Genomic DNA, 27,318 nt, shown 5'->3' with positions numbered 1-27,318 from the left:
GTATCTCAAAACCCACAAAATGATGAAAATATTTTGAACCTCATTTTCTAACTGGATATGTAGTAACATAGTAACATAGTAGATGACAGCAGAAAAAGACCTGCATGGTCCATCCAGTCTGCCCAACAAGACAAACTCATATGTGCTACTTTTTGTGTATACCCTACTTTGATTTATACCTGTCCTCTTCAGGGCACAGACCGTATAAGTCTGCCCCGCCTCCCACCACCGGCTCTGGCACAGACCGTATAAGTCTGCCCAGCACTATCCCCGCCTCCCAACCACGTAGAGGTGAGTTCTGCACTGGGACGGTCCAGTCTGCCAATTAGATTGGTTAATTCATGTTTCCCATGCATGGTTTCTCTAAGAGGCTTGCAAGCCAGCAAAGAATATTTTAAACAGTGTAGAAACATTAATATACTTTTAGAGAGAGAAATGGCAAAATTTAAACAGCAAAGCAGAGGAAACCATTTCTCAAGTACTGAGGCAAGTGCTATGGTCTTCTTGAACTGTGGGGTCATTGTTTTGGCTCTTGCCCTGTGTCTGTCCTCCACGTTGACTACCCTCTCCAGACAGTCAAGCCCAAGCAGCTCTCGGTGTTAGGAGACTGGAATGATATCACAAGTCGTTCCCAAAACTGTCTCACTGTGGAACAGTTATAAATAAAGCTTTGTTGAAAGGCACGGCCTGCTTAGTAAACATGGTGTAAGAAGCCTAATGCACAACTTGTTGTGTTTAAGGTGTTAACTTGCAGCCTCATCACGAGGAAAGCTCTAAACAAAAAGGATGCTTCCAGGAAAGAACAAACTGGAGCAGGACCGAAGAAAAGTAAGTTTTTAAAAAAGGATCAAAAGGAGAGAAATTATGATAGCAAATAACTTCCCCATCCCGTCCTTCGTGGAAAGGAAGGAAGGACCTGGCTGCAAGCTAGAAGTCTTGCAATCGTCCCATTGTGAAACTGGACTGGACCACAAAGAACTGAATGTGAGGATACTTTGCTCCACCAAGTAATGATGAGAAACTGCTGCAAATTTACCAGAGTCTCACACTGTATGAGGCAGACAAGCAGGGGATTAAAAATGCACTTGTCGCATTTAAAGGCCATTTCCAGCCCTCCTGCAACACCCTGCATGAGCGATGTATATTTTGTACATCGGAGGCCCAGTCTTGGTATGTTACCAAGCTGTAGCAGCTAGCAGCAACATACATGATGGTGAACTTATTCATGGTCGTATGTTGCTTGGGATTAAAGATGCAGGAGCTAGGGTGAGACTGCTAAGGTATAAAATGGGCTTCTTAGCGTTTAACACACACTAGTTCCATTAGTGCGCACCGGGCTTTAGTGAAAGGGCCCCTCTATAAGTTGTATGCATTCCATCACACACTTTGGCAGGTGTAAGTGGGCATGCTGAACTCAGCAACACAACGAAGCCATAACCTGCAATGAACAATATATCAATCTTCTCCTCTTGATTCTCTAATGCTCTGTAACAACATCACTCTGTATTTGTTTCATCACCGAAGCTGGCTAACACCTCACGGTACTATGTAAGCCACATTGAGCCTGCAAATAGGTGGGAAAACGTGGGGTTCAAATGCAACAAATAAATAAATAAATAAACTTGGCTTACAGTGACAGTCGCATTGAGATGTGCAGGAGCAGTAAGGATGAAAACAGAAATCAGAGACTAATGAGGGACAGTACATGTTTTATCCTAATTTGTCTCGCTCATAAATGATTAGAATACACATATGTAAGCGTGTGTTTATGCACATACACATGTTCTATCACATTGCAGCTAAATGTGATGGTGCATTTACAGGTAACTATAATTTACATGTCTTTTATCAGTCTAGGTGTGAGAATGTGGACAGCTCTATGGCTGGTGAAAGTGATCTGCACCTGAAATAATAGGCCCAACTTTGACCTATTACACTAGAGTTTCATAATAGGTGTAGAATAGGTAATCAATAGAAATAAAACAAAATAAAACATGGAAAAGAAAATAAGATGATACCTTTTTTTATTGGACATAACTTAATTTATTTATTTTATTTATTTAATTGCATTTGTATCCCACATTTTCCCACCTATTTGCGGGCTCAGTGTGGCTTACAATACATTGTAAATGATGGAAATACAGTTTGTTACATTACGATTATGGGTTACATTGTGAATAGTTAAGGAAGACAGAGTCAGATCAATCACCTTTGGGGCATAGAAACTAAAGGATATGACGTTGGGGAATTACTATGCTGATCGAATAATATCAAGAGAGCGAGGGGGTAGACAGTTTTTATCTGTGGGTAGATTGTTTCTTGATTAGCTTTCGAAGGTTGCCCTTCTTCGTCAGATCGGAAATAAGCAAGTATTTATTTTGACACCCACCAGACAGGACTCAACAAAGGTCTGGGTTTTCTAGCCCATTATAAACCATAAAATTGTACTGCTTTGTCACCCTCCTATCTCCATGCATATCTCCCTGTCCCGCATCCACCCAACTCTTCCTGTCTCTCACCTATCCACCTTCATCCCGTTAGACTGTCACTGAAATGCTTTGATGTTTCACTTATATATATTGTCATCTACCAACATTTGCTTATTTCCAATCTGACGAAGAAGGGCAACCTTCGAAAGCTAATCAAGAAATGTATTAAGTTATGTCCAATAAAAAAGGTATCATCTTATTTTCTTTTCCATGTTTTATTTTGTTTGATTTCTATTGATTACCTTTAAAAGTGGAGTAACACGGCTACCACACCTCTCTACTGTGTAGGATAGACTCCAAACAGGCCCCTTTATAGAACTTCTGTCTCTAAGTAAATTTTCAAGCTCTTCTAAAGTGCGTCAGGTTCCTTCACAACATGAAGCTCATGACATGTGGTAGAACATGCCAAAAGCAACTCTTCTGATGAATCAGTTTTCAGACTCGTACAATATACAAGAGAATAGTGTTTTGGGTCACTAAACCACAGGACAGCATCCAGTGGAGACAGTTAGACTTTGCTTCAATGTGGAGTCTAATGGCATATTAAAAGATTATTGCAAGATAGCACAGGAGGGAATCCTCTGCTTCAGAAAATGGAATGATGACTTCTGCCTATAGACTGGTGAACCCTTCTTCACCAACAAAGGTACGGGTTACCATCTGCAAGGGGGGCACAGGTGAGGCAATGGTACTGTTGATAATGAGTGTGCAGGAGGCTGGTTCTGGTGCAGCTGGTATCCCTCCCCTGCCACCTCGTGAGAATCCCGATAGCAGCATCCTTCCCACACTTGCTGGTCCCCATCCCCGGAGTAAGGGACCTTCTTCCACACTCATTTACTACTTTTTTTCTTTTCTTTTTTTGGAGAAGGCAGTAGTGGCAGACCAGAATATCGAGGCTATTTTGAGGTAAGAAGTTACCTCATTCTGATGTCTATGAATAGTTTAAATTTTAAGGGGCTTCGACGTTAGCTTCAGAACTTTTAGTACAAGGACAGTGCTGGACAGACTTCTACGGTCTGTGCCCTGAGAAAGGCAAGGACAAATCAAATTCGGGTATATATATAAAGTATCACATACCATGTAAAATGAGCTTCTCTTGTTGGGCAGACTGGATGGACCATTCAGGTCTTTATCTGCTGTTATTTACTATGTTACAATGTAAGAATTCACCATGCAATGTGATACAAGTGAAAAAGGTGCAAGAGCAGCCAGTTGCCTTTACATCACAGTCACTTTCATCCATAGAAAACATGCTTGTGACCCATGCGTCTTGAGAGAGACTTGGCATCTCTTAGCTTTGGCGATGTGGAGTGCACTGGGGTCTGTTTGGCAATATGGTTCTCGGAAGCTAGATAGGACGGTGATATGGATTGCAGAGGGGCCTACTTGGACGGTGTGACTTTCAAGAGTTTTAAGTGGTGTTGGCTGCATCAGGGTTCTTCTTTGACCTCAGTTTGCCTCTTTTCCCTGGCAGACGTCCAACACCTTATCTTGGGCTCTCTACCAATTGGCCCAAAATCCAGCCGTGCAGGATCAGCTTCTTCAAGAGATTGAGATGGTGTGTCCGGGTGAGCAGCTTCCCAGCAGCCAGGATGTGGGCAAGATGCAATACTTAAAGGCCGTCATCAAGGAGACACTCAGGTAAGGTGTGGGCAGACATTTCCCCTGAAAAAAAGGACAAAACCCTATTCCATAATGCCTGTTCCCGGCCCCAACACACACAGATGTACAAAAGGAGACATTCTTGCATTCCAGGAAGTCCACCAGTCGAGAACCATGTGCATAACTCGGTGAAGGCGGTGGGTTATACTATAGATCTACTTCACACTGTTATTTAAACAATTTGGGCCCGAACAACGATAATCCTAAGGGAAATGATCAATTCCTCTCTGACGGAGAGAAAGGGTGCTGGCCTTGAAGCAGAGAGTCATAAGACAACAGGTAAAATTGTGAATGTATCGCCAATCATCCATATGTAGCTAAAGTACTAGAGAGAGTGGTATTCATCCGGTTGAGATTCCACGCCCCCCCCTCCCAAACAGATCACAGGGATTAGGTATTCAACAATCTGACTGTAAAAATAGCACAGTACTATTATCAGTAATGGATATGATGATGGCCTATTTTGATAAGGACAGAAGATGTTAATGGTGTTATTAGATTTATGAAGTACTTTCAACCTTGTAGATCATCGGGTGTTGATAACTAGATGTGAAGCATTAGAGATGAAGTGAAAGGTGCTACGTGGAGAATGATACGGGGATGGTGAACCGCAGGAATGGGGACAGGGACAGAACTCATGGGGATGGGATGGGGACAGAGCCCACAGGGATGGGGACAAACTTTGTCCCCGTGTCATTTTCTACTTTGAAGCCTGTTAATGAACTGGACTGTTATTTATGTTTGATGCAGATGACAATATTTTTATTTTTTGGAAAAACAAGCAAACACGCTGTGATTGGCTCAGAGACTTCCAGGTCTCTCAGCTGAGTGAAGCACGTCCAAAAAGGACGGTTTTATTATTGGGGGGGGAACGATGGCCAAAAAGGACGTCTTTTTCGATGGGCGTACTCAAGTGCACTCTCCTTAGGATCGGAGCCTTCTTGCAGCACTCCGTGGAGGAGGTGAACGGCGCGGCGTCTTCCTTTCGGGAGGCACAGGGAGGCGTATTTGGCATGCGCAGAGCAGCCAGAATAACACTTGGCTGCTCTGCGCATGCTCGACCGGCTGACTGGCCGACTGTTTACCGATGGAATAGAGAATGCAAGTGAGCTACAACGAGCAGATCATTTGCATTCCTATTCCTTGATGCATGCTAAGGGAATCGGTAAGGGAAGGGCTCTAATGATTTTTAGTGCATCTAGCCCTAAATAAATAACCTGCAATGTACGCTGGAGCTTCTTGAGTGAAAGTTGCTAAATTGCAAGTCATTATAATTTCCCTAATGTTTAAATTTACATTTTTTTAAAGTAATTTTAAAATCCAAGGTTACTTTTGCTGACTGACTGCTCTTTAGAAACACAACATGCTCCCCCTCCTTACAGGCTCTACCCTGTGGTCCCAGGTAACGGACGCTGGGTGGTGGAGAATGAAATTGTGGTGGATGATTACTTCTTCCCCAAAAAGGTAGGTAAACATCAGAATGTTCTCTCTGTAGTAGAAAGGCAACAACAGCATAAGAATGCATAGGAATATAGTAGACATATGTGTAAATTGAGGTGCTTTCCCTTTTCATGCAGAATCTGAGTAGCAACATTCCATGTAGGACCTCAAACAATAGCAAGATTCTGGAATCCTAAAGAGTGACAAAATCCCATGCAGAAATTCAAATAGTAGCAACATTCTACGTAGAATCCCAAAGAGTAGCAAGATTCTGGAATCCTAAATAGTGACAAGATTTCATGCGGAAGCTCAAAGTGTAGCTACATTCCATGTAGAACCCCAAATAATGACGATTCTAAAATCCTAAAGAGTGACAAGATTCCATGCAGGATCTCAAATAGTAACAACATTCCATGTAGAACCCCAAAGAATAGCAAGATTCTGGAATCTTAAAGAGTGACAAGATTCCATGCAGAAACTCAAAGCGTAACAACATTCTATGTAGAACCCCAAAGAATAGCAAGATTCTGGAATCCTGAAGAGTGACAAGATCCCATGCAGAAATTCAAATAGTAGCAACATTCTACGTAGAATCCCAATGAATAGCAAGATTCTGGAATCCTAAATAGTGACAAGATTCCATGCGGAAGCTCAAAGTGTAGCTACATTCCATGTAGAACCCCAAATAATGACAAGATTCTAAAATCCTAAAGAGTGACAAGATTCCATGCAGGAACTCAAATAGTAACAACATTCCATGTAGAACCCCAAAGAATAGCAAGATTCTGGAATCTTAAAGATTGACAGGATTCCATGCAGAATCTCAGAGTAGCAACATTCCATGTAGGACCCCAAAGAATAACACTCCTCCACTGCTAACTCCAGGCTTCGTTCCTTTTCCCTCGTGGCTCCGTATGCCTGGAATAAACTTCCTGAGCCTGTATGTCTAGCTCCATCTCTACCTGCTTTCAAATCTATGCTGAAAACCCACCTTTTCACCACTGCTTTTGGCTCCTAGCTACTACTCAATTGCCTCCCCTTGTTCCTTCTCACCCAGTACTCCCTCGCCCTTAATTGTCTTGACTGTCTGTATTATTTTTAGATTGTAAGCTCTATTGAACAGGGACTGTCTCTCTATGTCAGGTGTTCAGCGCTGCATGCATCTGGTAGCGCTATACAAATGTTAATAATAATAATAATAATTCCATGTAGAACCCCAAAGAATAGCAAGATTCTGGAATCCTAAAGAGTGACAAGATTCTATGCAGAATCTCAGAGTAGCAACATTCCATGTAGGACCTCAAACAATAGCGAGATTATGGAATCCTAAAGAGTGACAAGATTCCATGCAGAAGCTCAAAGAGTAGCTACATTCCATGTAGAACCCCAAATAATGACAAGATTCTAAAATCCTAAAGAGTGACAAGATTCCATGCAGGAACTCAAATAGTAACAACATTCCATGTAGGACCCCAAAGAATAGCAAGATTCTGGAATCCTAAAGAGTGACAAGATTCCATGCAGAAAAATAGTAGCAACATTCCATGTAGAACCCCAAAGAATAGCAAAATTCTGGAATCCTAAAGAGTGACAAGATTCAATGCAGAAACTCAAATAGTAGCAACATTCCATGTAGAGCCCCAAAGAATAGCAAGATTCTGGAATCTTAAAGAGTGACAAGATTCCATGCAGAAACTCAAAGCGTAACAACATTCTATGTAGAACCCCAAAGAATAGCAAGATTCCGGAATCCTAAAGAATGACAAGATTCCATGCAGAATCTCAAAGAGTAGCAACATTCCATGTAGAACCCCAAAGAATAGCAAGATTCTGGAATCCTAAAGAATGACAAGATTCCATGCAGAAACTCAAATAGTAGCAACATTCCATGTAGAACCCCAAAGAATAGCAAGGTTCTGGAATCCTAAAGACTGACAAGATTCCATGTGGAAGCTCAGAGTAGCAACATTCCATGTAGAACCCCAAAGAATAGCAAGGTTCTGGAATCCTAAAGACTGACAAGATTCCATGTGGAAGCTCAGAGTAGCAACATTCCATGTAGAACCCCAAAGAATAGCAAGGTTCTGGAATCCTAAAGACTGACAAGATTCCATGTGGAAGCTCAGAGTAGCAACATTCCATGTAGAACCCCAAAGAATAGCAAGATTCCGGAATCCTAAAGAGTGACAAGATTCCATGCTACAAATCCCAGGGCAAACAGGTGGTTCCCATGTCTGTCTCAATAGTAGACTATAGACATTTCCTCCAGGAATTTGTCTAAAATTTTTTTTTAACCCAAAACAACACTCATACAGTGAGAGCCCCAAGACACTGGAGCTAGATTTGAAACCACAATGCACAGTTCAGAGACCAGTGTGTTACCCTTTAAGCCACCGCTGCTCTGAACACCCATGGTAACGCCAACAGCGCAGTACCCAGACCGCCGGAAAAGTGCAGAAAACTAGTTCTCCAGTGCTCAGAAGAAATGGTATTCAAATTACATGTGCACTGTAAAAGCAAAAGCAAGTGGGGGGGGGGGGGGGGGGGGAACCTGCTTGGTGAAAGCACAAAAGAGTTTCAGGTAAGCTCAGCTCCTGTGCGCATGCGCCTGGCAAACCCGAAAGCGAACCACACATTAGCACTTGTTTTCTGCGCCTTTTAAATATAAACTTTTGATTTTTTTTTTTTTTTTCGAAGGCTTGTATTTAAACGCAGGAAACGGGTCCTAATGTGTGCTTTCACTTTCGGATTTGCTCGGACTCGCACACGTTTATTTTGTGGTACCGGCGCTTACAGGTTTGCACGGGCTTTTTTCCATTTCCAAAAGAAATCAAAACTGGCAGATTTTAAAGAAAGAATCAGGAGAAATCTTCTCCAACACTCTAAAACCTGCTCCGAGCTGGCATTAGTTTTTCAGTAGTAAGTGCGACTTTGTTTTGTTCACTGTTCCGCTGTTTGCGCTAATCTTTGACGTGCTTGTTGTAACCCCGCGCTAGAGTCTCTAAGAATTCATCTGTGTTCACTAACGCTGGTGCTAGTGCAGCGCTGATCACCTCTAGTGCTAGGTGTTATGTTTTGAGCATCAACCCATGAGTCTGCCGAGGGCAATGAGTATCTCGTTCAAATTATTCTGTGATATATTAGGTTTCGTAAGAGTGTGACCTGAAAAATAATCATGCCCATTCCTTAAAATGTGAAGTGATCATCATATCAAAAGGGTGGCACTAAAGGTCGGGGGCGTAGCCAGACAGCAGATTTTGGTGGGCCTAGGCAAGAAGTGGGTGAGCGCCAAGTGTTCTCCACCGCACCAAAAAAATATCTCAGCTGGTAGGAAAATGCTTCTCTCCACCTTGGCAGTCTGCAGCAGACATGCGCTGAAAACTGAGCATGCGCAGGTGCCAGTATCGTGGAGAGCAGCATTTTCATTAACATCAGGGGGAAGTCTTCAGCTGGCAGAGATTGGGATCCCCACCAGCTACCGCTAAACGTATACTACTGTTGGGTGGGCCTGAGCCCTATGTGGGTGGGCCCTGGCCACGCCACTGCTAAAGATGCCTTGGTTTTGAAGTATATATTTGACCTTTGATTGGGTATTGACATGGAGATCCTGAAAGAGGGCCTGTGATTGGGTAAAAAATGCCAGAGGGGCTGGTGAATTATTTTATTTAGCTCATGCCTTGAGTAGTTCAAGGTAAGTTGCATTCAGGTGCAGTAGGTACTTCCCTGTCCCCAGAGGACTCACAATCTGAGTTTGTACATGAGGCAATCGAGGGTTAAGTGAACTGCCCAAGGCCACCAGGAGTGGCCCTGAAATTCATACCCTGATCTTTCTAGTTCACACCCTACTGCTCTAAACATTAGGCTACTCGTCCACTAACTTAAGCCTAACCAACTTATTTAAGGCATAATAAGCTTTTTAAAACTGAAAATGATAGGAGAGTCTCCAGGCACATCTTGTAGAGCGGCCTACATAAATACTGTCTTCATGCCCTGCAGACGTGCAGTGTGTGTGTGTGAATGTTTGCAGATACGTGTTGTATGTACGGACGTGGTACTTAACCTGCATCTCCAAGTGGAATATGCTTGCACGCGTGGCCCATAGAAGATATGTGTCTGTATTTTTTTAATCTAGTTTCCCGTGGAGTCTGAGTCCATGAGTTTCTTTTACCTTTCTTGCCTCTTTGCTTCCCAGACACAGTTCCACCTCTGTCACTATGCAGCTTCACATGAGGAGAAACACTTCCCAGAACCATCCAAGTTCAGGCCCGAGCGCTGGCTGAGAGGGGAGGAGAAGTTCAAGCATCACCCATTCAGCTCCATTCCCTTTGGGGTAGGCCTGCGAGCCTGCGTAGGGAAGAGAGTTGCGGAACTGGAGATGTACTTTGCATTATCAAGGGTATGTGTCTTTGAATCCTTCAGCTAGAGACAGCAACTTGCTTCAGGTTCAGACTTGGCAGTCTAACCTCTGATCCATCACACGTATGATTCTTCTGTAAGGCAGCGGTTCTCAAACCAGTCCTCGGGACGCACACCCAGCCAGTTGGTTTTTCAGGATATCTACAATGAAATATGCATGAGAGATTTACATGTACTGTCCCCTTGGTATGTAAATCTAGCTCATGCATATTCATTGTAACTTCTCTTTCCTTATGAGCACCTCATATTTCACTTTGGTCACAATATATGAATTAAATAACAATCTAGTGACTACTTTTTCACAATTTTCATTCACTTTATTATTATCCACAACAAAAATATTTTTAAAAATCTAATCGTTCTAACAGGGGCGTAGCCAGACTTCGGCGGAAGGGGGGTCCAGAGCCCGAGGTGAGGGGGCACATTTTAGCCCCCCCCCCCGCCATTGCTGCCACCACCACCAACTTTGCCTCCCCCCTGCCGACGACCCTCTCGACCCCCCCTCTCCCGCCGCCAACCCGCCGTCGCCTACCTTTGCTGGCGGGGGACCCCAACCCCCACCAGCCGAGGTCCTCTTCTTCCTGCAAAATGCTTCCTTCTGTTTCCGACGTCCTGCACGTACAGATCAGTTCTGTGACTCAGAAACAGAAGCCCACTTACATGCAGGACGTCAGACTCACAGAAACAGAAGCCTGCCCTTGCAGATCAGCAATGCGGCCGCGCCGGAGAAGAGGACTTCGACTGGTGGGGGTTGGGAGGGTTGGCGGCGGCGGGAAGAGGGGCTCAAAAGGGTTGGCGCTGGTGGGGTCAAAGGTGGTGGTGGCAGGGGGGGTCAGCGGCACCGGGGGTGGGGGCTAAAATGTGCCCCCTCACCTCGGGCTCTGGACCCCCCTCCCACCGAAGTCTTGCTACGCCCCTGGCTTCTCTTTTCCTGAGTAACTTCAGTATTGCTAGCAATGCCAACCCTCAGCTACTCCAATAAAGTACCTCAAACCTTTCACTATAACTGTTTGTAAGTGTATATTAAATCAGGTGGCTGGGAGGACGGCCATCTGAGGAGAGGCTTGAAACATCAGGGCCCTTCTGCTTGGAAAATGGAGGACTGAGGGGAGATGTGATGGAGGTGCAGAGTATCATGGAAGCTGGAAAACTACAAGAGGAGCTGGTTTTATTTTCTAGACCGATGATAGGGAAAAGGCTCCTATGCAGACGCCGTTTCCATTCAAAGACTGTCAGCAATTTTTCACTGGTCTTTTTTTAATCACTATTTATTTTCCGGATTTTGAATACTTAGTTGTGGTGACATTGACATGTGGGAAACCCTTCGGCAATAATTTTGGGCTGCGTTATTCTTTATTTCTAATTTTCTTGATATAATTGCAGTGCTCTCTCTTTGTTGGGGCAGATTTAAAACAAACACAGACGTTACCCCATTGATAAATAGTATAAATGGGTTTTATAAAGGGAATTACTACTACTACTTAACACTTCTAAAGCGCTACTAGGGTTATGCAGCGCTGTACAGTTTAACAAAAAAGGACAGTCCCTGCTCCAAGGAGCTTACAATCTAATGGGCGAAATGTCAAGTTGGGGCAGTCTAGATTTCCTGAGTAGAGGTGTAGTGGTTAGGTGCCGAAAGCGACATTGAAGGAGGTGGGCTTTGAGCAAGGATTTGAAGATGGGCAGGGAGGGGGCTTGGCATATGGACTCAGGGAGTTTATTCCAAGCAAAGGGAGAGGTGAGGCAGAAAGGGCGGAGCCTGGAATTGGCGGTGGTGGAGAAGGGTACTGAGAGGAGGGATTTGTCCTGTGAGCGGAGGTTACGGGTAGGAGTGTAAGGGGAGATGAGGGTAGAGAGGTAATGAGGGGCTGCAGATCGAGTGCATTTGTAGGTTAAAAGGAGAAGCTTGAACTGAATGTGGTACCTGATCGGAAGCCAGTGAAGTGACTTGAGGAGAGGGGTGATATGAGCATATCGGTCTAGGCGGAAGATTGACACATTGATAGAGAAATTAGTCAGACGCTATTTTAATATAATAATGGGGGCATTACCCAGATTTTTAAAATCCCTGAATCATGACTTCTGGAAAGGAGAGAAGGGTAAGGGGTGACCAGGAGTGGACACTTCCGCACATGGCCTGCCTCAGACAGGGCACACGGGGCAAGATGGAGAGCCTTTAGCCTGGCCCAACTTTACAATTTTTATGTTCTCCTACAGATTATGAAGGAATTTCGGGTTCTACCTGATCCTGCTGGTGGCAAGGTGGAACCCAAAACCCGGACACTGATGATCCCTGGAAGCCCCATCAACCTGCAATTCTTCTCCAGGAAATGACTGTTATCATGTGGAAAGGAGGATTGACCACTCTCACTCAGATGCAGATGCTCTTCCGCATCCCACTGTATCGTATGTCAAGTAGCGAAGCAGCATTCACTTCGGACTGTAAACTCTCTTCATGGGCACATGCGCCTGCTGCCTGGAGGTGCCTGTGTATTGTAAAATGTATTCTTCATGGCTGTTTATAAAACATGTATGTACTGTTCACTAGTTACATCCTCTGGACATATCAGTGACGTAGCTACTTGGGGCCACGGGGGTCTGGGCCCCCCCCCCCCAAATTTCCTCTGGGCCCCCGGCTTTGCTGGCAGGGGTCCCCAACCCCCGCCAGCTGAAGCCTTGTCCAGCGCTGGTCTCCGGCACCACCGCATTGCCTGCCCTGCTCTGTCTTCCCCTCACGTCCGGCACGCTCTGTTAGTGAAATTGAGCGTGCCGGACGTGAGGGGAAGACAGAGCAGGGCAGGCGATGCAGAGGCACCGGAGACCGGCGCTGGACAAGGCTTCAGCTGGCAGGGATTGTGGACCCCCGCCAGCCATGGTATTTGCTGCGGCAGTGGGTGGGGAGCGGCGGCAGACCAAAATGTGCCCCTCCACATCGGGCTCTGGCCCCCTCCTTCCACAAGGTCTGGCTACACCCCTGGGACATATACTGAATGGTTTCCATGTGCCTAATAAGTAGATGCAAATTAAGCCTGTTTTTATGAAAGCAGCTTTTCAAGCCAGATCTTTGTAGGTGTGTTGTCCTGCTTCCCACCTGGAGCAGTCCTCCACTTCCCAGCTAATGCGTGTACCAGCAGAAACCTCCACGTAGTTCAGCCTTAGATTCTTGAATTCATCCCCTCTCCACAAGGGTCCCAGCATGGAGAGAGGCAACCAAAGATCTCGTGTTTTCCCCCAAAACATTTAATTTCCGAGGGGTTGCTCAATAGTTCAGTAATCGCTATTAAATGAAGGATTGCACAATTGTTACCAGAACAAAACCGAAAAGTCAAGAAGGTTTGAGGAGGAAAAGAACTCAGAAGCTGTTAGACACCTAGAAAATTGTCTGGCTTTTGGCTATATGTCTCTTTTATAGGTCAAAAACCCATCTTCTTTATATAAATAGTTTAACATTAAATTAGCATAAGTTTGTGACCTATGAAAGCGATATTTAACCATAAAAGTAAACACAATTTTCTAGGTGTCTAACAAGTTCTGAGATCTTTTCTGCCACACAAATTCTTTATTTTTTTTGTTTTTCTTGTGATAGGTTCTGTCCAGTGTCCAGTGTGTGTCCTTTAGCTTTCTGTAGCACTCCTATTAGAGTTCAAAACATAGGCCACAACCTACCATTTATATGTTTACTAGGATAAAAGGCCCGTTTCAGAAAGCAATGAAATGGGCGCTAGCAAGGTTTTCCTTGGAGTGTGTGTGTTTGACAGAGTGTGTGTGAGAGTGAGTGTGTGATAGAGAGTGAATGTGTGAGTGTGTGTGACAGAGAGAGTGAGACTGGGTGCGAGAGTGTGTGTGTGAGAATGAGAGTGTGTGGCAGGGGCTCCCCTCCCCTCCCTCCCAGTTCCGAGGGTTCCCCCCCCCCCCCACACTCTCTCCCTACCAGTTCCAGGGTGCTGTCCCTCCCTCCCTCCCTCCCTCCCAGTTGCAGGGTTTGGGGTCCCAGTTCTAGGGTTTTCCTTCCCAGTTCAAGTGTTTTCCCTCCCCCTCCCTTCCTGCCTCCCTCCCACCCACCCATTTCCAGGGTCCCCCCTCCCAGTTGCAGGGTCCTCCCTCCCTCCCAGTTCCAGGGTTTTGCATCCCAGTTGCACGGTTTTCCCAGCCAGCCACCCACCCCACATCACTCCCTCCAGCAGCCTGCAGTGCGTTAGTGCGGGTTCCTGCAGCGCCATTGCCAGGTGTCTGCCACTGCCAGTGCAGTGGCCCGCGAAAACGCAGCATGCAGGCGAGATCCTCTGAGAGAAAAGAAAACGGTGACGTGTGGTCCGAACCTTTCTCCTGAAATGTTTGGAGGGGGCGCGTGGCGGCATTGCGGCGCGAACGAAGTCCTCTTTTGTTTTTTTCTTTTTTCATTACCCGCCCTCGACGTCGTGACGGTTTGACGCGAGGGTGGCTCAGCGATGCGATTGGGTGAGTGTCAGTGCTCCGTCCTCGACGTCATCACGTTGTGACGCGAAGGCGGGGCAGACACTCATGGGGGAAAATTGATCTATACAACTATGGAAGTTCCGGCTTCATTAGAACGTTGGAGGTGCATTTTATATAGAGAGATGAGGCCAAAACTAAATACACATGGATTTTACTGCAACTCACTGTGTACTTCTGACACTGCAGTTTTGGCCATTCTGTCTGTGTGTGTGAAGAATCGAGGACAGCATGTTTATTTCCCTACTGTGGCCTTGCTAAACCAGTGCCTTAAAGCTTCCAGCATGTGTGTAGCCAAGAAAACCAGTCTGTATTTTCATTCAGCTTTGGAGCTTCTGCATTCTGTCTCTGAGCACCGAAGAATGCTGTTCATATGATTTCCACATGATAGCGAAGAGCTGATTGGTTCTGCTAATTCCAATCCAACTAACCACAGAGACTGTTTCCAGAGTTCAGTTGTAGTCTGCACACAGCACTAATAACAGCAAATATACTCATTTGCAAGAAGAGTCACAGACCTGCTATTTGTGCTCGCTCTCTCATAAGTACATAAGTAATGCCACACTGGGAAAAGACCAAGGGTCCATCGAGCCCAGCATCCTGTCCACGACAGCGGCCAATCCAGGCCAAGGGCACCTGGCGAGCTTCCCAAACGTACAAACATTCTATACAATCAAGCCATTGTGACATCACTAATGAGGTTGGCTCTTATTGGTGGAATGAGCCACTATGACATCACAATAGGTTAAATCACTGCTCTAAGTAATAAAAGTGAGCCAAGTAGAGGACATAAGTACATAAGTAATGCCACACTGGGAAAAGACCAAGGGTTCATCGAGCCCAGCATCCTGTCCCCGACAGCGGCCAATCCAGGCCAAGGGCACCTGGCGAGCTTCCCAAACGTACAAACATTCTATCAGTGGCGTAGCCACAGGTGGGCCTGGGTGGGCAGGGGCCCGCCCAACAGTAGCACACATTTAGCAGTAGCTGGTGGGGATCTCAAGCTCCGGTAGCTGAAGACTTCCCCCTGGTGGTAACGAAAATGCTGCTCCCCACGATACCGGCACCTGCACATGCTCAGTTTTCAGCACATGCCTGCTGCAGACTGCCAAGGTGGGAAGAAGCGTTTTCCCGCCAGCTGAGATATTTTTTTGGCAGTGGAGGGGGGGGGGCGGGGAGAACACTTGGTGCCCACCCACTTCTTGCCCTGGCCCACCCAAAATCTGTCATCTGGCTACGCCCCGGCATTCTATACATGTTATTCCTGGAATTGTGGATTTTTCCCAAGTCCATTTAGTAGTGGTTTATGGGGTTGTCCTTTAGGAAACCGTCTAACCCCTTTTTAAACTCTGCCAAGCTAACCGCCTTCACCACGTTCTCCAGCAACGAATTCCAGTGCTACACTGCACTTCTGTGCCACTTATTTGGGGTGGGGGGGGGGGGGTTTGCTGTTTTCCTTTACTTAGCTTTCTGCCATATTTAGTTCTTGGGTAGTTCACAGGTTTACCCAGGTCACGTTTGGCAGGAATACCTTGTGCTGTCTTCTAGGCAACACCGAGATTCACGGACTTTGCCGCATACATGGCTCACCCCCTGAAGGATTGGCTGACTGGAACCTGCGCTGTAAGAATTTATTCAACTACCTTGTTGCAGAGACTTTCCAGGAACAGACCAGACTATGTCTATCTGCCCCAAAAGTTTATATGGCTGTTGCATAGCATTCTCGGGGCAACGGATCATCTAAGAATATTCTCCTGCATTTGGTAAAGTATAAATCAGACTTTTTGATGTTTCATTAGGAATTTATTGATTAGTTGTTATAGGAAGTTAAGAAGTTAGGCATGAAATTACTGGTAAGGGAAATATTGCAACCTTTGCTAATTTCCTGTTGGCAATTTAGCATAAATCTTCATTTGCATAGGTGTGGTTCCTATTGGCGTCCTTATTGCTGGCAAACAGAGTAGAGTTGGGATCCAGAGGTCAGTGTAAAAAAATCCCCTACATACTGCACACTTCAGAGATTGGGTGACAACACCGGTAATTGAGAAGCAAAACCAGTGCTGGGCAGACTTTTACAGTCTGTGCCCTCATCGTGACTGAAAAGATATAGATGGGCTGCAGTGTAAATTTTAAGGGGCTTCGACGTTAACTTCAGAACTTTTAGTACAAGAACAGTGCTGGACAGACTTCTACGGTTTGTGCCCTGAGAACGGCAAGGACAAATCAAACTCGGGTATAAAGTATCACATAAAGTGATAAACCATGAGTTTTTCTTGTTGGGCAGACTAGATGGACCGTACAGGTCTTTATCTGCCGTCATTTACTATATTACTATGTTACCAGCAATCTAGTAGCAAGGCAGCTGTCAGTCCAGGGTCAGCAGCCCCCATGAAATAAATAAGTAATAGCCATGAGCACCATAGGAGCCGACTTTTTAAATGATTGGGGGTGCTCAATTTTTTTTTTTTTAAGAGGTGGTGCATTCCCCCCTCCCCCCTGAGTTCCAGGGCCCCCCCCCCCCCCCCCGCCTGTCTGTCCATCCCTCCCTCTGAGTTCCAGGGCCCCCCGCCCTCGCCCCTCCATCCCTCCCTCCCTCCGTCCGTCCAAATTTTAAAATACATCTTCTTACCTCGTCGGGGTGTTACAGCGCCAGCTGCACATAGTGAAAAGCGTGCAGGCTTGCGCTTCAGCCTTCCTTTGTCTGTCTCTCAGCTCTGGTCCCGCCCTTGCGGAAACAGGAAATGAGGGCGGGACCAGAGCTGAGAGACAGACGAAGGAAGGCTGAAGCGCAAGCCTGCACGCTTTTCTCACTATGTGCAGCTGGCGCCGTAACACCCCGACGAGGTAAGAAGATGGATTTTAAAATTTGGACGGACGGAGGAAGGGAGGGATGGAGGGGCGAGGGTGAGGGCCCTGGAACTCGGAGGGAGGGAGGGATGGAGGAGCGGGGGGGGGGGCACTGGAACTCGGAGGGAGGGACTTTGGGAACTTCCGGTCGGCGAAATATTGGGGGTGCTCAAGCACCCACAGCACCCACGGTGCCTATGATGAGCACTGTCAAAATGCCCCACCCTCCTGCACATCTCTCCCCACCATCCGATCCCCCTGCACATCAGATCTCTCCATCATCCCTCTCATTCCTCCCCAACACCAAACCCTATCGTTAAGCTCCAATCCCACCCTGTTCTTAAACACCACCCCTGTCCTTAAAACTCCGCCCCCTAGAGAAAACATCCTCCCCCACAAAGGCCTCCCCTCCCCCAGCATCCCAAGACCTTGTTTGATAGCTCAATGGCCTTGGGCAGGCGCAGTCTCCTTCTACTCCCACCCAGGCCTTGGTCAAAATGGCTGCCATGTTCCTTAGTGGGATGTTGGGGGAAGGTCTTTATCTGCCATCATTTACTATGTTACTATCCTGGGGATAGCCATATTTCCCTAAACATTTAGGTTCTCCTCCTGGAATGTGATATTCCCCTACAGAATTAGGGCTGTTTTCAAAACAGTGACCCCTACATGGGGTGAGAGGGTACCCTTTCCTGGGGCCTGGCCAATGTAAGGTTACCATATTTTGTCCCCCCAAAAGGAGGACACATGCCCCGCCCCCACCACACACCCCACCCCACCCCCTTTCACACCCACCCCACCCCCTTTCATGCCCTTGCTCCGCCCCTGTCACATTTTCCGCTCCCCCCTGTCACTCACCCCCCCTCCCCGTCACCCCCTCCCCTTACTTTACTACTGCCCTGGTGGTCTAGTGACCTCTTCGGGGTAGGAAAGAGCCCCGATTCAAAATGGCCGCCCAGAGTGGAAGTCTCGTGAGGTCACTTCAACTCTCGGCTGCCATTTTGAATCGGCGCCGAGATCACCAACAGGAAGGATGCATGCAGGGCAGCGCTCCGAGCAGGAAAGAGGGGGCTCTTTCCTGCCCCGAAGGTGGAAGAGGTCACTAGACCACCAGGGCAGTAGTAAGTAAGGGGAGGGGAGGCTAGCAATCTACCCGTTTGTCCAGATTTCTGGAGAAATGGGCAGGCTGGTGGGTGGGCCGTCCTATAGGCCCACCAGCCTGCCCGTTTCTCCAGAAATCCAGACAAACGGGCAGATTGGCAAAATCCGCCCGGTTGCCCGGACATGTCCTCAAAAAGAGGACATGTCCGGGTAATTCCGGACATATGGTAACCCTAGGCCAATGGTACAATCATATTCTCAAGAAGAAGAAAGCAAAGTCTAAAATCTAGGCCTTGCTTGATGTTAGGGAAAGTTACAGTATGCGCTATCTGTGGGGTGTCCAGCTTATGAGAAGGCACTAGCAGTGTTCTGGGAAGTGACTTGCTGACCAGTCTCGGGCAGGAGCTTCTGTGGCTAATTTGAGGTCTTGTAGTTTAAAATACAGAGAAAGTTATGCCTCCCTGTGTGACTTACCCAATACGCAATTCAATTTGTCAAGTGCATTTGATGTAGTAGGTCGTGATCTTATGTTAACAGTTCTCAGTGGCCTTGGAATCCAGGGTGTAGTATTGACCTGGTTTCAAGGTTGTTTTTTTTTTAGCCAATCGATTTTATAGAGTGAAATGGAATGGTATTTTAGCTGATTCTTGGAGGACCTCCTGTGGTATTCTACAGGGCTCACCGTTATCCCTCACCTTGTTTAATTTTTTTTGAGTGGAGGAGTGGCCTAGTGGTTAGGGTGGTGGACTTTGGTCCTGAGGAACTGAGTTTGATTCCCGGCACAGGCAGCTCCTTGTGACTCTGGGCAAGTCACTTAACCCTCCATTGCCCCATGTAAGCCGCATTGAGCCTGCCATGAGTGGGAAAGCGCAGGGTACAAATGTAACAAAAAAAAAAAAAAAAAATCTTTAGGAGTAGCTTTGGAAAAGCTTAAGGCAAAATTATTTTATTTATGTAGATGATATTACTGTATTGTATCCAGTTTCAAAAGAGTGGCCTACAGCTCTGAACAGCATTCAAAATTGTCTGTCAGAACGCTGGATTTCATCTCATAAATTAAAATTGATAGAAAACTTAATTTTTATGGTTGGGTTTTAGTGACAATCCATTGAGATTGCAAAGTTGTATCATTAGTAGGGACCAATTCTCCTTTGATGCCTCTCTCGCAATGAAAAATCAAGTAGATTCAGTAGTAAAAAAAAAAAAAAAAAAAAAAACTTTTTATTTACTTAGACTTAGAACTATCAGAAAATATTTTTATCGGCCTTTAGAGAGTGGACTATTGTAACATTTAGGGGCATTTTCAAAAGAGAAGGGCGCCATCGTTCGACACAAAATGGGAGAATGGCGCCCTTCTCTCAGGGTTGCCCAAATCGGCATAATCGAAAGCCGATTTTGGGTGTCCTCAACTGCAGTCCGTTGCCGGGATGACCAAAGTTCACAGGGGCGTGTCAGAGGCGTGGAGACGTAGCGAAGGCAGGACTGGGGCGTGCTTAAGAGATGGGTGTGCTCGGCCGATAATGGGAAAGAGAAGGGCGTCCCTGACGAGCATTTGGTCAACTTGGTCCATTTTTTTTCATGACCATGCCTCAAAAAGGTGCCCAAACTGACCAGATGACCACCGGAGGAAATCGGAGATGACCTCTCCATACTCCTCCAGTGGTCACCAACGCCCCCCCCCCAAAAAAAAATTAAAAACATTTTTTTTTGCCAGCCTCTAATGTCATACCCAGCTCCCTGACAGCATATGCAGGTCCCTGGAGCAGTTTTAGTGAGTGCAGTGCACTTCACGCAGGCGGACCCAGGCCCATCCCCCCCCCCACCTGTTACACTTGTGGTGGTAAATGGGAGCCCTCCAAAACCCACCCAAAACCCACTGTACCCACATGTAGGTGCCCCCCTTCATCCCCTAGGGCTATGGTAGTGGTGCACAGTTGTGGGGAGTGGGTTTTGGGGGGCTCAGCACCCAAGGTAAGGGAGCTATGCACCTAGGATCAATTTGTGAAGTCCACTGCAGTGCCCCCTAGTGTGCCTGGTTGGTGTCCTGGCATGTGAGGGGGACCAGTGCAGTACAAATGCTGGCTCCTCCCACGACCAAAGGGCTTGGATTTGGTTGTTTTTGAGATGGGCGTCCTCGGTTTCCATTATGGCCGAAAACCAGGACGACCATCTCTAAGGTTGACCATCTCAACATTAAGGTCGACCATCTCTAAGGTCGACCTAAATGTTGAGATTTGGGCGTCCCCGACCGTATTATCGAAACCATAGGAGCCAACTCTGGGGGTGCTTGAGCATCCCCAATATTGAGAAAAGTCCTTGTATGTGTCCAAGGAAGGGTTATTTCCATTGGGCTTAGCACCCCTAATAATTTTGAAAAGTTGGCTCCTATGATCAAAACGAAAGATGGACGCCCATCTTGTTTCAATAATACGGGTTTCCCCACCCCTTCACCGGGATGTCCTTAGAGATGGTTGTTCACGTTCGATTATGCCCCTCATTGTCTTCTCTAGTTGAACTAAGGTTTTGATTAGACTACTTCAAATAAGTCAAAACACAGCGGGCTAGGGTGATATATTCTCTTCATCGATTTGATTCTGACACTCCTGCTGTTCTTGAATTACACTGGCTTTTAATAGAAGCCAGAGTTCAGGTCAAGCTGTGCAAAATTACCTTTAAAATACTATATGGAGAAATGCCACCATAGATGACTGATTTAATACTTCCTCTAGCATTTGCAATTTCTTTGGCACGCGTGATTTATCATTACTATGCTAACCTTCAGTAAGAAAAATTGCATCTATAAGATTGCCGACATCTGCTTGTGACTCCTAACCACTGCTCACTTGCCTGTACTTTTTATCCCCTCCTCTTTAATTCCCCTGCCTCTTAGTTGTTCCGTCTGTTACCTGTCTTATTTAGATTGTGAGCTCTTTGAGCAGGGACTGTCTTTGTGTATGGTGTACAGCGCTGTGTATGCCCTGTAGCGCTATAGAAGTGTTAAGTAGTAGTAGTAATGTAGAAGCCTGCCCCTGCAGATCAGCAACGCGGCCACACAGGCTTCTGTTTCTGTGAAACAGAAGCCTGCGTGGCTGCGTTGCTGATCTGCAAGGGCAGGCTTCTAGATGGAATGTTGCTAGTGGAGGAGTAGCCTAGTGGTTAGTGCAGTGGAACATGGGATGTTGTTACTATTACTTGAGATTCTACATGGAATGTTGCTACTATTGGAGATTCTGTTGCTACTATTTGAGATTCTGCATGGAGTGTTGCTACTATTGGAGATTCTGTTGCTACTATTTGAGATTCTACATGGAATGTTGCTACTATTGGAGATTCTGTTGCTACTATTTGAGATTCTACATGGAGTGTTGCTATTCCAGTAGCAACATTCCATATTTAGATTGTGAGCTCTTTGAGCAGGGACTGTCTTTTCATGTATGATGTACAGCACTGCGTAGGCCTTGTAGCGCAATAGAAGTGATAAGTAGTAGTAATCTTCCCTGTCTTATCAAGTTGTTACTATGTGGAACTCTTTACCTTTATCACGCTAACAGGAATTATTTAGGGCCCCTAAGCCTTGCAGGCACGTACGCACGTCCTATGCGCATCAATTTGGAGCTACTGCGTGGCCTGGGCGGTAATTTTGTTTTTTACATGCGTCTGCTACATGCACTGGAAAATAATTTTTATTTTCCCACGCGTGGCGGAAACCAGGCAGTAATCATCATTCTACATGCATAGAAGATTACCGCACGGTTACCGCATGAGACCTTACCGCTAAGTCAACGGGTGGCGGTAAGGTCTCCTAACCAAAATGGCCGCGCGCCAATTTTTATTTTGCCGCACGTCCATTTCTGCGTGTACCCAAAATGCGCCTACCCTATCGCAGCCCATTTTTCAGCGCACCTTAGTAAAAGGACCCCTTAAGGTTTAGAAGGATTCTAAAAACTGTTTTATTTCAAAAGTGTTTGTGGTTGGAACGATCAGCAAAGTAGTTTTTTTTAGAATGAGGCTATTAGATTATTTATATTGTTGGTTCAGTCCTCCTGTTTTGTAATCCACAGTGAACGGAGTAGAAATTTGCAAAATATAAGACTCGTAAAAGTAACGAACTACAAGTCCCAGAGTCCTTTGCATATAGATAGCAAGAAAGAGAATCGCAGCAGTGGTAATGAGGTTCAGAAAAAGATTGTTGCATGTCCTGCTTCCAGAGGTTTAACATTCCCAGGAGATCATAACCCAATAGGTGGTCTGCACTTTGAGACTCACTACAATGGTATCACTGGTGAGGTTGAGCCTAAGCGCAAAGAAAAGCAAACAGAACAGGCTCATGGTCTCTGGCTGCTATTCATCCACCAGGGCAGGTGTTGGGCCCCATAGGCTGCCCCCTTCAGGCCATGCTTCTGACCCCCTGTAGTATGGGGTCTCATGGCAATTGCACTGGTTGTCTCTCCTATTGTCAGCCCCTTCAGTGGCTCAATAGCCAACTTTATCTGGTTAATTTTAACTGGATTGCAGCTGATTTTAGCCAGTTATGTTTGGTCATCAAATACACTCCCCTGATAAGGAATCCAGGACAACTGTTTGAACAGCCTGGGCTAACCAGATGACCTTACCTTGACAATGCTGACTGTCAGAGTTATGAGGGTAAATGATAACCATGCCTCTGGAACCCTGCTGATCTCACAAATCATATCCATGCAGTATTTAAACAGGCAGCTAAACCAAGCCAACCTCTAAAGGAAGACCTGTGTGTCTGTTCACTGAATAGATGCAGCGTTCAGTGTAGGAAGGATAATAAGGCCTTGGAAAAAGGGTCCTGGTCTCTGAGAATGTGAGAGAGAGGGACAGAGAGCTGAGGACAGTTTACACTTGAACCCAAGGTGAAGAATTCTGCCTCTCCAGGGAAGGTGCCGAGAATACTCGTAATAGGAGGCTGAGAACATGATTAATGGGGTCAGACATGTGCTTGGCAGGATGAAGCATGAATCTGGCAGGTGTCTCAGAGACTGGAGAAATGGGCCACATGTAGGGTTACCATATATCCAGATTTACCTGGACATGTCCTCTTTTTGAGGACATGTCCGGGCGGGTTTTGCCAATCTGCCCATTTGTCTGGATTTCTGGACAAACGGGCAGGCTGGTGGGCGGGCCATCCTATAGGACGGCCCGCCTGCCAGCCTGCCCATTTGTCCAGAAATCCAGACAAACGGGCAGATTGCTAGCCTCCCCTCCCCTTACTTACTACTGCCCTGGTGGTCTAGTGACCTCTTCCGCCTTCGGGGCAGGAAAGAGCCCCCTCTTTCCTGCCCGGACCACTGCCCTGCATGCATCCTTCCTGTTCGTGATCTTGGCACCGATTCAGTGACCTTGCGAGACTTCAACTCTCGGCAGCCATTTTGAATCGGCGCCGAGATCACGAACAGGAAGGATGCATGCAGGGCAGTGGTCCGGGCAGGAAAGAGGGGGCTCTTTCCTGCCCCAAAGAGGTCACTAGACCACCAGGGCAGTAGTAAGATAAGGGAAGGGGGGAGTGACGGGGTGTGTGACAGGGGGGAGTGGAAAATGTGACAGGGGGCGGAGTGAGGGTGTGAAAGGGGGTGGGGTGTGGCAGGGGTGGGGTGTGAAAGGGGGTGGAGCGTCAAAGGGGTCAGGGCATGTGTCCTCCTTTTTGGGAGACAAAATTTGGTAACCCTAGTCACATGCAAAGGGTAACCTATTAAAAAGGAGATTATAAGTCATACTAGGAAGTTAATACTAGTTTGAAATACAGATCCAATAAATGCACATGTTTACAACTGTGGGGACAGACCACAACTCAGGAAGAACAGATGCTGACAATTTCAATTTTGATGTAACCCTGGTCTCACTTGCTCAGTTCTCAGGCACCGGCTTATGCTCCTCAGGTCGGTCATCCAGGACCAGGATATACAAAACAGAGGTCAGATGTCGAGCTGGGCCAGGGCTGGGCTAAATCCAGGTAGGCCGTGGGGTTTTGAGCCACTCTTCAGGTATTATCACTTTACAATCCCAGAGTCCAAGAATTCCACTCTCACTCCATGGATGGGGTTTTTCTAATTGATTTTACTGTAAACTGCAAATAGCAACCAACAGCTTTTACTGAACTACTGACAACTGTCCATTCGGTCCATTTCCCTCTTTTACCCATCTATCCATTATGGCTGTACTTCCTAAGTCGACTTAGCAAGTAACAATCCATTTGCTGTAAGAATTAACAGGAGGAAAAGGACTTCAGTGGCTTAGGTCGCGCCTAAAGTCAGACTTGGACTAATGGCCTGCTCTGTTTTCGTCATTAGTCCTGAAAACCCTCCAGTGTTTAATAACACAAAAATTTCAATATTCAATTTTTTTCCCCATCCCATCTGGCAGAGAACATTAAGGGGTTTTGGCTTGTCTGGGTGCTCCCCAAACAAGTGTCCCGCTGGGCTTTTCCCCAGCTGCCAGACCACCCTGTGTGTCCTCTCTTACTGGTTTCAGGGCGCATCACCTCTCTTTTGCATCTGAACCCAAATAGGCCTTCTCCTGTTCTGATGCCCGGGGGGGGGGGGGGGGGGGGAGGCTCTCCTTATCCGGCTCCTGGAGCTTTTAGTTCAATTGGTGCTTTGGTAGCAGGGACTCCCCATTGTTCTTCCAGCCCGATTGTAAAACCAGACCAGCTACCCCCTTTCTTTCAACGGGTCCTGGTGGGGGGTACAGGCAACCAAAGACCACATGCTGAGCAATGCAGCAGTTTTGATTACATTCCAGCTACACCCCCCCCCCCCCATTTGACATCCCCTTTCAATCATATACTCATAACCATTGCCAACACTACACCCCACAACATTACCATAAACTCCCCACAACATTACTATAAACTCCCCATAGCTCCTCTCCCCCCCCCCCCCCCCCTCCTATTCAGAAGAGTCAATTCTCTGCAGTGCCTCTTTTCTAGCAAAAAAGGTGCCGGTACTCAAATGCCAGGCCACCCTTAAAAGGTGGGGGGTGATCACTGACAAACCCACCCACAATAGCCAGGCCTCCTGCAACCAGTCACTGAATCTATGACAAGGCAGAATTGGTGTGTAGAGCCTGAGTTCTTTCATTAAAACTTGGGGTCCATGGGTCAATTTTAGCAGACAATGGAACAGGTGCCGGTACTCAGTACCCCCAAGTACCCCCTCAAAAAAGCCCTGCTAAAGAGTGACAAGATTCCATGCAGAATTTCAAAGAGTAGCAACATTCCATATAGAACATTCCAAAGAATAGCAAGATTCTGGAATCCTAAAGAACAGTATGTTTTTTTTTCTAGCAAAAAAGGTGCTGGTACTCAAATTCCAGGCCACCCTTCAGGGGTGGGGTGATCATGGAGGGACCCACCCCACAATAGCCAGGCCCCCTGCAACCAGTCACAGAATCTATGACAAGGCAGAATTGGTGTGTAGAGCCTGAACTCTTTCATTAAACTTGGGGTCCATGGGTCAATTGTAGCAGACAGTGGAAAAGGTGCCAGTACTCAGTACCCCCGAGTACCCCCTCAAAAAAAGCCCTGATTCTCTGTCTAGTAATCTCGTGGGGAATCGATTCAGTTTTATTGTTGTTATTTCCCTCAACACTGTTAGTTCAGGGGATTACACCGATATGAACCAACAAGAAAAATACATTTAACATTAAAGAGTGGTTTCTTCAGTTTATCAACTATGATTTAAAAAAATGGAGAGCTGATAGCTGAAACGCTAATTGGCAGCTTAAAGTGTTATAAAATTCTTCCTGCCGACTAGAGGTCAAGGGTTTCTCTATCATACTGAAGGAGATAAAGTGTGTGTGTGTGTGGGGGGGGGGGGGGGGGGGATCAGACTTGCATTGCATCCTACTACTACTACTTATTTCTATAGCGCTACAAGGCATACGCAGCGCTGTACACCATACACAAAAGACAGTCCCTGCTCAAAGAGCTTACAATCTAGATAGGACAGACAGACAGAACAATTAAGGGTAAGGGAGTAAAGAGGTGAGGATAAAAGGACAGGGCAAGTGAGCAGTGGTTAGGAGTCAAAAGCCGTGGTAAAGAGGTGGGCTTTAAGTTTGGACTTGCTAATGTCCTTCTGCTCCCCATTCGCCAAGGAGGTCACTTCAGAAGCACCTGACCCTGGAGACAGAGACTTCAGGAAGCACAGGCATAGTTTGGGGACTCTTCAAAATACATGATGTTTTCATTTTAAGGTGGGAATAAAACAATTACATTAAAATAAATGTCCCCATTGGCTCTTATACTAGTTCCAAGCCATGCAAAGATTTCGCCAGCGTTTGACATGAGGGATAGCGGGGATAATTGTACTTAACCTCCTTGGGGTCTAGTTTGGTTTTGAAAATGTTAAAAGTCACTTTTTGGGACTTCTGCTCCTTAACTGGTCCCAGCAACCAAATAGCAGTGGTCGCACCCACATAACGTCTAGTTCAATTGTCCCCGCCCCCCTCCCTTTTCAGGTCCCCTAAAGAGGCTGCCCATTTTGCAGATGACGGGTGCCCGGAGAAGTTGTGTAGGAGAGAGAGAGGGGACTTCTTGACCAATAGGGCATCTTTTTTTGGGGGGGGGGGTGTCAGAAGGGAGAGTTGGTCAGGTGGGAGTGGGGTGGATGCTGCTAGACACTAGGGATATGGTTGGGGGTTGGAGTAAGGGGGGGCTGTTAGTGGTTAGTGCTTGAGACGCTCATCACTCAGACATTTATAGGAAAGTTGACATTTAGCACTGAGCCACCGATTACTGCTGTGATTTGCGTGCTGATTAGTCTGAGCATGCCGTGGCAATGTTTTTGTGCTAATTTCATGGTAGAGTAAGTACCTTTGAGCCAGGCTTCGGATGGAGGGGGTCCAGAGCCCGAGGTGAGGGGGCACA

The 27,318-nt window shown here is 46.5% G+C and overlaps 1 protein-coding gene across 1 annotated transcript in view; it reads left to right on the top strand.

Moving 5' to 3' along the window:
* LOC115474647 (sterol 26-hydroxylase, mitochondrial-like) overlaps window positions 1–12,551 on the top strand; it is a 41,348-nt gene extending 28,797 nt beyond the window's left edge. Inside the window, exons 6-9 of the mRNA XM_030210236.1 lie at window positions 3,964–4,130; window positions 5,534–5,615; window positions 9,784–9,987; window positions 12,225–12,551. Of these exons, the coding sequence (XP_030066096.1) occupies window positions 3,964–4,130; window positions 5,534–5,615; window positions 9,784–9,987; window positions 12,225–12,341 (570 nt within the window). The 3' untranslated portion in view covers window positions 12,342–12,551. The remainder of the gene's footprint in view (window positions 1–3,963; window positions 4,131–5,533; window positions 5,616–9,783; window positions 9,988–12,224) is intronic.
* The last annotated feature ends 14,767 nt before the right edge of the window (window positions 12,552–27,318 follow it).

The sequence above is a fragment of the Microcaecilia unicolor genome, chromosome 7 (assembly GCF_901765095.1).
Source record: "Microcaecilia unicolor chromosome 7, aMicUni1.1, whole genome shotgun sequence".
Lineage (NCBI taxonomy): Eukaryota > Metazoa > Chordata > Amphibia > Gymnophiona > Siphonopidae > Microcaecilia > Microcaecilia unicolor.
The sequence above is the reverse complement of the archived record's forward strand: the minus strand, read 5'-3'. Positions and strand labels throughout refer to the sequence as shown.